The following is a 10482-nucleotide window of genomic DNA, read 5'->3' as shown; positions in this document are numbered from 1 at the left end:
CTAGCTGTACAAAGCAAGATAGTTCTGAGTTCAGACTGAGTTTGCCTTTACTACATCTGCAGTCTAGGAGGCCTTTCTGAGTCTTAGCTCTCTCATCTGTAAAATAAAACCAACCCAGGATTATATAATTAAAATTAGACAATGTGTTAAAACAAGATGTGAAAACCACATTCAGTGTTAACTGCAGTAACATTCACCCTTTGACCCTAGACATTAACGGAGCAGCTACTGCGAGGATGAGCATCAAATACATGCCAGAGATAGACAAAGTCAACTTGAAAGTTAAAGATAATTGGTGACTGGGATGCAGCATGACAAGAGTTGGGAAACAAAGGATATACATTGCTTTGGAAACAACTGGGGAATTGCCTATATGACAGGTCTGCTTGGGAAGTTGGCGGTAATGATAAGGTAAGGCTTTCTGGAGGGAGTGACTCCTGTGGAAGGGCTTAAGACAGAAGGACAGAGAGACCCACAGTGACAGGATCTGAGGACACACACAGGGGAGTGGAGAGGGTTCTGACAAAAGGAGCTCGTGAAAATCTGCGACAACTAGTAGTTGCGGTAGTTGCGGGTGTTCTTTGTGGAGGGATTTTTTTTTTTTTTTTTTTTTTTTAAATGAGGAAACAGAAGGCACCTAACCCCTAACCCCTCGCTTAGAAAACTTCAGTGGGGAGTGTCAAGTTAAAATGTCTTGGTATGAAATTAATTCAGTCTTTAAACCTGACCTTCATCCCAGGTTAAAGCCCATGGGTGCCTTAACTCACTGCATCCCTCCCTAAAGTAACATCTACCTCTCAGGGTTATTACAAGGACTAAAGGGTTGTGCAAGGCAAGTTCGCAGCAGCATGTGTGACAATAGCAGCATTTGGATAAATATAATTCTCTTGGCGGAACCACGTGTAGCTGGAGGGAAAAGCCTCTCCCCTCCCTTTCTCTTCGTCCCTCGTCTAGCAGTGTCAGCGGCAGCAGCCCAGAGCCATGGACGTAGAGGACGTCCACTCAAGCGGGCACGCTGTTGATTAATGGACAGCGGCGCGGAGCCCGGCGCGGGCGACAGCGAGGCTGGGCATGCTCAGTGCGCGCAGCAGCGCGAGACAGCGGCAGGGGCGGGGTCGGGCCGGGCGCGCCAGGCGCATGCTCAGTGCTCCCCGTCTGCTCTTTCCATCCAGTGCCGCAGCCGGAAAACCGCAGCGGCGGCGGCGGTGGCGGCGGCGGCCGGAGGGGAGCGACGCGGCCGGCATCGGGCGGGGGAGCGGAAAATACGAGGACGAGCCCGATAAGGCAGCAGCCGAGGGCTCGAGATTTGCGGCCTCCTGCAGGCCGCGAGCTGCGCCGAGGAGGCGGGCGGCGCCGACGGGAGCGCCGGGCCGCGGGCGGCTCGCGCGCTGCGGCGATTCTGACGTTTTCGCGGCGAGTCCCGCGACCCGAGGGGCGGCCGTGAGTGAGGCGGGGCGTGCGCGCTCCGCCATGGCGGGGACACTGTCCGCGACGTGATCGCCCGGGCTGCCCCCGCCCGAGCATTCCGGGCCCTCGCAGCCGCCACCCTCCTCCGAGCCCGTGTGACTAAACGGAGACAAAGGGGAGGCGGCGGGGCAGACCGGGGCCGGACGAGCGCGGCCCGGGGCCGCCCCACGTCTATGCCCGGGGCCGCGGCGGCGGCGAGCGCGCGGCGAGCACAGCTGAGCTTCTCGGGGCCCGGCGCCCGGGAGGGCCGCGACCGGCGCGGACCGACTGCACTCCCGTCCCCGCCACACCATGTGAAGACCGTCGTCCCTCCACCCCGACCGGCCGCCGTGAAAGATGGGGGATGCTGCAGACCCGCGGGAGATGAGAAGGACGTTCATTGTTCCAGCCATCAAGCCCTTTGACCACTATGACTTCTCCAGGGCCAAAATCGCCTGCAATCTGGCCTGGCTGGTGGCCAAAGCCTTTGGGACAGGTAAGTAGTCTCGTCCTTTCCTCTTCCTCCCGATGCTGTCCACCTCCCGGTTTTTGTTCCTGATTCCAGCCCCCTCCCCCATGTGTGTCTTCCGGTACAGGTTCAGGGAGATGACGGGAGACTGGCCCTAGGAGAAAGAAAGAAGGCAGGTTTGGTCTTAAATGAGGTGCCCTTGACTGATTGCGGGAGGGGTTGACCAGATTCCTATTATTGGGTAGCGCGTGTCTAAATTCATCGAGCAAATTGTCGTGTTTTCCCGAAATGGCTTTAATTTGTGGTGTTTTCCTCATTGTGCTCATACATTTTCTTCGCAGTCGTATTTGTGATTACCCTAACCAAGAAATCTGAATTTCTTTATTACTGGATGAAGGTGGGGTACTCTGTTGATTTTGACATTTGTAATGGTGGCAACTGTTCAGGCTGTATAGCATGAAAGGTGGTCACTGGTTGAAGTGCAGTACTAATTTTTACTGTCATTCTTTATTTCTCTATCAGCCGTTTACACGAATTCTAGATTCTATTCAGCCACTCATTAAAACTAATTTTAGTTTTCTGACTGTATGGTGCTATTTTCACTTAGTGTTATCGAGGCATATTCCTTTTCCAAATGTATTTTGACGTCATACAATCAAATAAGCAAAACCCCACTACTTTAAGTTTTTTCTTTTTGAAGTAGAAGTGGTTTTTTTTGGGGGGTGTTGGTGCGTGGGTATGTGCTGTTGACATAGAAATCCTGTAGTACAGTGGCGATTAAACACTCCCTCTATAATCCAGTTTTTGCAGAATAACAGGAAAGGGGCCTCCTGCGGTGACTCCTTAGCTCTTGCTTAGGAGCCCATGTTGTGGAATGCTTTAAGAAGAAAATTAGAAAAGTTCCTTCGTGCTTACACAAGGTTCTGGGTGTTTTGTGGAGGATGACTGATTTCTAGCTTTAGGACTGTGAAAATATGTGGCTAAATGATTTAACTCAGCTTTGTTGTTTAACTTTATACATAGGCAAGTGTTTTCTGGACTTGTATATCTAGGTTAAAGAGCAGATGATTCCCCCACTGTTTAAAAACGTATTGAATAAATTGAGAAGGAATTTTTATGTTTATATCTGTTTTAATTTTATTTGAATTCATATACATTGATACAGAACTGACATCAGGAGTGAATGTCTTTTTGAATAAATTTAAGTTTTAAATGAATAATAATAGGAAGCACAAATATTTTTAAAATTTTTGATATAAAGAATGGGAAGCAGTATACTGAATATCCATTTGGAGAAAATATGAGACTTTTAAAATATTTAGAAAACAAGGACATTGACATAGTTTCCTGTGTGGAAGCTGGAAGACAGGAGACCAGGGGCATTTTCTTGTGGTCTGAAACTGAGAGGGTGCTTACAGTACAGAAGCCAGTGTATTCTGTTCATTCTCACAGAGGCTTCTGAGCAGAAATGCCCTACTTTCTGGATGTATGTCAGGCTGGTCACTGGATTCTTGAACACACTTGAGAAGAGAGGAAGTAAAGGAATTACTATCAGTGGCATCTGACTTCTTCCAGGCACTCTGCAGTGTTGGGCATTGTGTTACATTAGGATTCACAACTCTGATGTCAGTGTGTTCCTCATTTAAGAAGGAGGAAATCAGGGCAGCGATTGGCATGGATAAAAAGATCTAAGACCTTAAGAGAGTGACTTACAAATTGATACATTCTTTAAAATGGTGTGTGTTTCTGTTTGTGTGTGTGTCTGTGTGTTTATGTATCTGTGCCTGTGTTTGCATGTGTATCTCTGTGTGTTTGTGTCTGAGTGTTTGTATCTCTGTGTGTGTGTGTATGTGTGTGACAATCTCACTGATGTCCAGCTGTCCTCAAACTCACAGCAATTCTCTGCCTTAGTGCTAGGATTAGAGATGTATGCCACCATGTTCCACTTTAGTTTTGCTTTATTGACAGTGTTTTTTTTTTCTTTTTAATGATTTATTTTTATTTTACGTGCATTGGTGTTTTGCCTGCATGTATGTCTAGGTGAAGGTTTCAGATCCCCTAGAACTGAAGTTACAGACAGTTGTGAGCTGCCATGTGGGTGCTGGGAATTAAACCCTGGTCATCTGGGAGAGTAGCCAGTGCTCTTAACCACTGAGCCATCTTTTCAGCTCCCATTGACAATCTTTAAAACATAAAACTTAAACTTAACATGAAGTATATAGAAAAAAGGTTAGATTTTTTAATTTCTGATACATTTTTATTTGCCACAAACAAAAAAAATTTAACAAATATTTCAAAGCTAATAATTGTGTTCACTTATTAAAAATGTTAACCCAGCTATTTATGTTAATGTATGGGTTTTTTTTTTTTTTTTTTTTTTTTTTTTTTTTTTGTTGCTTTTAGAAATGTTGAAAGTATTAGAGTGGTTTGCTGTAGTACATTTCTATACTGTGTGTTGCGTGTGTGTTCACTCACCCAGGACAGGACAACTTGTTGGAGTTGGTTCTTTCTTTTCACCATGTGTGCTCCAGGGCTGGCACTCATGTTGTTAGGGTTGGTGGCAAAGCCTTTTATGACTGAGCAATCTTACTGGTCCCATTCTAACTTTTGATATACAAAAACAAACAAACAAAACCCATCAATTTTAGAGCTGTATATTGGAAAAGCAATTTAAAATGGTCAATACAGAATCAGTTGTGGGCAAACAGTAAAATAATTGAATTGTAAAACTAATAAGACATTAGCTCTGTGATACCTAGAAAGCAGATATGTGGCATTTGTGTGAATAATATTCTTCTTGTCCTGAAAATATGCCAAAGGCCTCATCTTTTAGTGTTTTCATTAGTGTTTAGTTTTTGAAAGTCAGTGTCTGATATAGTCTAGACTAGCCTTGAATTTATTGTGTAACCAAGAATGACACTGAACCCTGATCCTCCTGCTTCAATTTCTAGGGGTCTTGCTAGGGATTATGAGTCCCAGTCTTAATAGTTTATTTTCTTGACAAATGCAGCTGTGGTTTTATTTAAATGAAGAATAAGTTTGTATAGATGAGTTTATAGCAGCAATAAGTATTCTGGTTCTAAAAGAAGGAGTTAAAGGCGTGATAGATAACCTACTGTGTTTGAAAGCTTAACGAGTTCAAGCACTGGTATGACTGAGAGTGCCTTAAATGTTTTGTTTCTTTTAAGTCTTCCAGCTCATGGGTGTAGAATCTTTTGGAATGAATTCCTCATTCTCATCCCCACACACCTGTGTGTGTATGTATGTGTGTGAGAGAGAGAGAGACATAGAGACAAAAGGCACAAAGACAGACAGACAGGGTCTCATATAATCTTGGCTGGTCTCTTAACTCATTGTGTAGACCAGACTGGCCTGGAACTCAGAGATCCTCCTGAATCTGCCTCCTAAGTGCTGGGATTGAAGTTATGCAACACTATGACATTTGTGTGTGTATGTGTGTGTGTTGATACAGGTTCTTGCTGTGTAGTTCTGGGTAGCTTAGAATTCATGTGAGTCCTCCTATTCAGCTTCATTGAGTGCTGAGATTGCATATGGGAGCCATCATGCCCACCTTAAGGCTTTATAATGTCAATTTATCATTTTAGCTTTAGTAGTTATATTTTCCTCTGTGTGTGTATATATGTGTGTGTGTGTGTGTGTATAGTACATTTTTACATGTGTGCATGTGCCTATGGAGGCCAAAGGCAGAATTACTCTCTACTTTTTGAGATAAGGCTTATCATTGGATCTGCAGCTCACCAATCTACCTAGCAGGCCCCGGGAATCTCCTGTTTTTTTCTCTCCTGGTACTGGAATTATAGGTCTATACTACTACCAACGCTTTTTGCATGGGCTTCAAACTCAGCTCCTCGTATTTGTGCACCAAGCACTTTTACTTAGAGACAGAACCATCTTCCTAGTCCCCCACTTTCCTTATTCCATCTAGTCAGTGGCATCAAATCACTTGCTGTTGTAAGTATACTTTGTTACATTTCTGTTATGACCCAGCAGATACTGTTGAAATCCTATAGAAGTTCTGACTTTTCCATATTTACAAGGATGTAGAGCATTGGGTAACCATGAGGTGAAAAAAAGACTCAGAGTAGAGGCCATTGGGATCATTATTGCAAGATTCTGGGCAGAGGTGAGGAGGGCTCAAGGTGGGGTGGATATAATAAATCTGCTGTATTTATTGAGCAGTTACTGTGTCATACACTTCATACATAGTATCTCATTAATCATCTCAGTTGCCATAAGAGGTGGAAACTGTTAATCATCCCAGTGGGTTTAGGAGCTTATCCAAAGGCATCAAGCTAATGGAACTCGGATCAAAACCAGGGAAGTCTGACTTGTGTGTGTGCTTTTAATAGTTAAGCACTATTTTACATGGGCCAAAGGAATGGCAAAGAAGCAATTGACAAAAGAAACGTTTCAGAAATTCACTCCTTAGTGTTTCTAAAGGACTGAATTTGGGATAAGTGAGTGATTATTTTGAAGAGTATCATTGAGGATAAGGCCACTTGAGGATTTAGAGAAAGTGAAACTTGGAGACTTAATGACCAGGAAGGTAAATTGTGATATTAGCTAACAGAGAAGTAGTACCTCGGATGGGAAGGCAGATGTTTTTATGTTCTTGAGCTAGGTATAAGTCCAAATATGTTGTCTGAGAAATGTGGCAAAGTAGGTAGTTACAAATAAAAGCAAGACTGAAGTGTGACTCAGAAGCTGAGTCTGGGAATAATTGCTGTTCTGTAGATAGCAGTGTGTAACTGAAAGTTGTAAGTAGATGTGATTGTAGAAGACAAGGAAAAAATTGATAGACTTTAGAAGAGTGAGTACTTAACAGAAAAGGAGGCAGAGTTAGGGCAATCAGAGTTAAGGAGCCTGTTTATAGACCAGTGAGATGGCTCAGCAAATAAAGGCCCTAACATTAAGTATAACAACTTGCATTTGATCCCTAGGAGCTACATGGTAGGAGGAGATAATTGACTCTGGCAAGTTGTTCTCTGACCTTCATACAAGTACCATGACATAAGTCTTCCCCACCTCCAAATAAATAAATAGATAAATAAATGTTTAAATACATGTTTAAATTTTTTTTTTCTTGAAGAAAGGATAATAACACTGAAGCCCTAGGAGGAAAGGTGGTTTGACATACAGTGGTTTTTGAGCAAAGATGAAAATTGAACTACAGTATAATTCAGGGTAAGAGTCACACAATCGGAGCAGTGACATTCAAAGCGTTTTATGTGAATTTTTCTTTTAGTTTTGAGAACAACACTAGTGGGCAGATATATTTCTTCACCTAAGTCTCTATCAGTCTCTACAGTTTCCCAACTGTAGAACTATTGATCAGATAATCTGGGGGTTGTCCTGTATTTTATCAGTGTCCTTAGTTCTTGTCCAAATGCTGAAAATATTCTCTACACCTGCTGGAAACTTGTAACACACTGTCAGGTTTAAAGGGCATTTGTACATTAAGGTACAAGCAATATCCACATTGAAAGCAAGTTAGGACATAGAGTATTCCTTTTTTTGGTAATAAGTGAAGAACTAGGCATGGAGGGGCTAATTAAATTATCTTTGATTATCCAGATAAATCTAGTAAAAAATTTCCTTACCACCTAGACCCTGAACTGCTCAGTTTTATTCTTTGCAAGGTGGCATCATCAGAAATCTTTTTTAGAAGCTCACATGAAGTACACTTTTAAAAGGTTGAAAGGTATGCCTAATGTTGCCTGCATGTTACCATAATGAAAAAGTGAAGTCTTGGGAATGGCATAGGAAATGGATTGGTGTAGGACTGAAATTTATGATGAGGGATCCATTGGATGTTAAGCTGGTAAGTGCAGACAAATGTGACTAGATGGAAAGTGGATAGGAGATAGTTTCATTTTAGTTAATGGAAAACCCAGCTCAAATTGGCTGACAGTAAAGAAGATTTATTGGTTTGTAAAACTTCAAGAGTCCTAAAGTAGGATGGATTTAGATTGGAGTAGATTGGGTGCTAATTTTTCCTTGATTCTTGTAGCTGTACCCTTCATCACAGGTGGATTTCATTCTCTGTCATGGTACATGATAGCTATAGGTGGTCTAGGCCTCAGCCCCAAACCACTGGTCAGAGCCCTTTCCTGATTATTACATGAAAGTTCTGCACTGTCTTTTTGCGTTTTTCTTAAAACCATTGGATTATATCTCATCAATGTATAGTAATAGCAAACTTCTGTGGACTCATTATCTCCAGAGTTGTGAATTTGTAGCTAGTCTTGACCCATTTGAAAGCACTTCCATCCTGACCAATTATTTGAAGCAAATTTCAGATACTGCTTTATCTGTCCAAAACAAAAACTGTCTTTAAAAATATAAGCATGCCACTGCCATTGCCACAAGCAACACCCATAGCGCAAGTATTAGCATTTCTGATTGATTCATACATCTCTTTCTGTTTGTTTACTTGTCCTTGTTAGGATCTGCAGAATGGCCATGTGTTTTAGGTTTTGTTTTTTAAAATAAAATAGATTCTTCCTCTGTCTTTGTCTTTCTTGTAATTTGCTTGTTGGAGAACACATACTATTTGCTCAATACGATTTCTTGGGTTTCAGCTATACTACTCCTGGAAATAAACTCAAAGGACTCAATATCCTCCACTGAGACACTTGTACATCCATGCTTTATTATTTTACTCATGATAGCAGGGAAATGGGAAATGGAACCTCCCTGAATGCTCACTAACAGATGAATGGATAATGATCCTGTGGCACATAGGCACAATGGAATGTTTTTTACCTTTAGAGAAAAATGAATCATGAAATTGGTAAGGAGAAAAATGGATGAATCCGGAAAGTATAATATTAGCTGCAGTCACCTAGACCCAGAAAAACAAAACTCATATTCTCCTATATGTCCAAATCCTAGCCTGTAGTGTATGTAATGAATGTATGTAAAAACAAAACCTCTCTCTATATACATATATATATATATATATATATATAGATGTAAGTGTGGGAAGAGCCTGAAAATCTTGGAAAGGAGTCTAAGAGAGGGTAATATTATATGATGAAGTAAGATGAAGGGTATGATGGGATATGAAAGATGAAAAAAAAATCTTGTGTGGAAGCTATAAGTGGAGAAAAGGGTAGCATTGAGGTGGGAGAAAGCAGATGGAGAACCACAAAAACACACTTCATTCACAAATGTTGTGATGCCGTTTAACACATTACATGCCGATAAGAAAAAATCTTGGCTTTTGTTATTTTGAGGTGGGTCTTATGTAGCCCAGTCTGGCCTTGTTCATTTGTAGCCAGGGATGACCTTTAGTTTCTGATCCTCCTGCTTGTACCTCCCAGGTGGTGGCTTTGCAGGCATGTGCCACTACACCTAGCTTAATGAAATTTGTGATTCTTCAAATCTCCAAAATTACTTGACAGGTTTCCTTTTGTCTTCTGTGTTTCTAAGTTGATAATTAGAATTAGAGAATTTATTACATTCAAATGTTTTTTTTTTAATTGTATACTGTGTATGTGGGTTTTGTTTTAACCAGGTGACACTTCATATCTGGCTGTCATTCTGTCGTGATGACTTCTTTTGCTCTTTGGAATGCCCTTTTAAAAAGACACTTCTCTGTCTTATTCGGTTGCTTATGTCTTAGTCTCTGTTTTATGAGTGCTGTGTGGGAAGTTACCCTGACGCACTAATAACCTCACAGCATACACCAGGCAGCCTACTCAGAGATCTAGGAACAGAAAGCAGACAAATAACTTGAAAAGCTGGCTTCTCATGACTTAGTAAATCAATTTTCAGAAAGAAGCAAGAGGGAAAAGATGAGCTAGTTAATATACATAGGATAAGGTGGAAGCAGAAAGATCCATATTCCAAATTCTGTGGTAGACAATATTTTATGCCCATCTTTTCTCCTACTTTAGCTTTTCCTGCTGTTGATATGGGGGTCAGGACAAGAGTTGAAATTCCAACAGGGATCCCCTTAGGGAAATACAGGCCACTGATAACATACCATCTTTATCAGAGGCACCAGAGGAATGAGCATGTCTGCCACAGTTGAAGCTTACCAGTAAGCTTGATGAATAGTCATGGGTTTTGTGTTCTTTGGGTAGGAGAAATATAGGCCAAAATGGGGATCATTGTTGGGTAGCTGGATTAAAGGACTCATGAATATTACTTTTATAGACCCTTTCTATATTTACTGTTTCAAAAATAGTACCATATATATGCATATATCTGTAGCATGAATATTTAGTATCTAGGTGTTTCATGAACATTAGGGCATCTTTATTTTTTTCCATTCCCTATGCTTGTTACTATTAAGTACTTCAGTACATTCTATTCTCTGCTTGTTAAACTTCTTTAAGTATCTTAACACATTTCACCTATGTGAAATACTGCATACTCACACATTTTTAATAGAATTGAATAGTCTTAAAAGTAAAGACACATTGAGATATGAAAGGCAGGATAAATTGTACTCTCTCTCTCTCTCTCTCTCTCTCTCTCTCTCTCTCTCGGGGAAAAAAAGGAACTGGACCAAGCTGAATGAGTCACTGGCCCCTGGG

At 41.5% G+C, this 10482-nt stretch overlaps 1 protein-coding gene across 6 annotated transcripts in view; it reads left to right on the top strand.

Annotated features, from left to right (window-relative positions):
• Positions 1-1169: 1169 nt before the first annotated feature.
• Camsap2 (calmodulin regulated spectrin associated protein family member 2) overlaps positions 1170-10482 on the top strand; it is a 79701-nt gene continuing 70388 nt past the window's right edge. For 2 of the 6 annotated variants that reach the window (XM_060364374.1, XM_060364373.1), the window contains exon 1: positions 1170-1942. In XM_060364374.1, coding sequence (XP_060220357.1) covers positions 1804-1942 — 139 coding nt within the window. In that variant the 5' untranslated portion in view covers positions 1170-1803. The remainder of the gene's footprint in view (positions 1943-10482) is intronic. The other 4 variants (XM_060364371.1, XM_060364369.1, XM_060364372.1 and 1 more) reach the window with 2 other exon arrangements.

Source organism: Meriones unguiculatus, chromosome 11, assembly GCF_030254825.1.
Source record: "Meriones unguiculatus strain TT.TT164.6M chromosome 11, Bangor_MerUng_6.1, whole genome shotgun sequence".
NCBI classification, from domain to species: Eukaryota; Metazoa; Chordata; class Mammalia; order Rodentia; family Muridae; genus Meriones; species Meriones unguiculatus.
The sequence above is the reverse complement of the archived record's forward strand: the minus strand, read 5'-3'. Positions and strand labels throughout refer to the sequence as shown.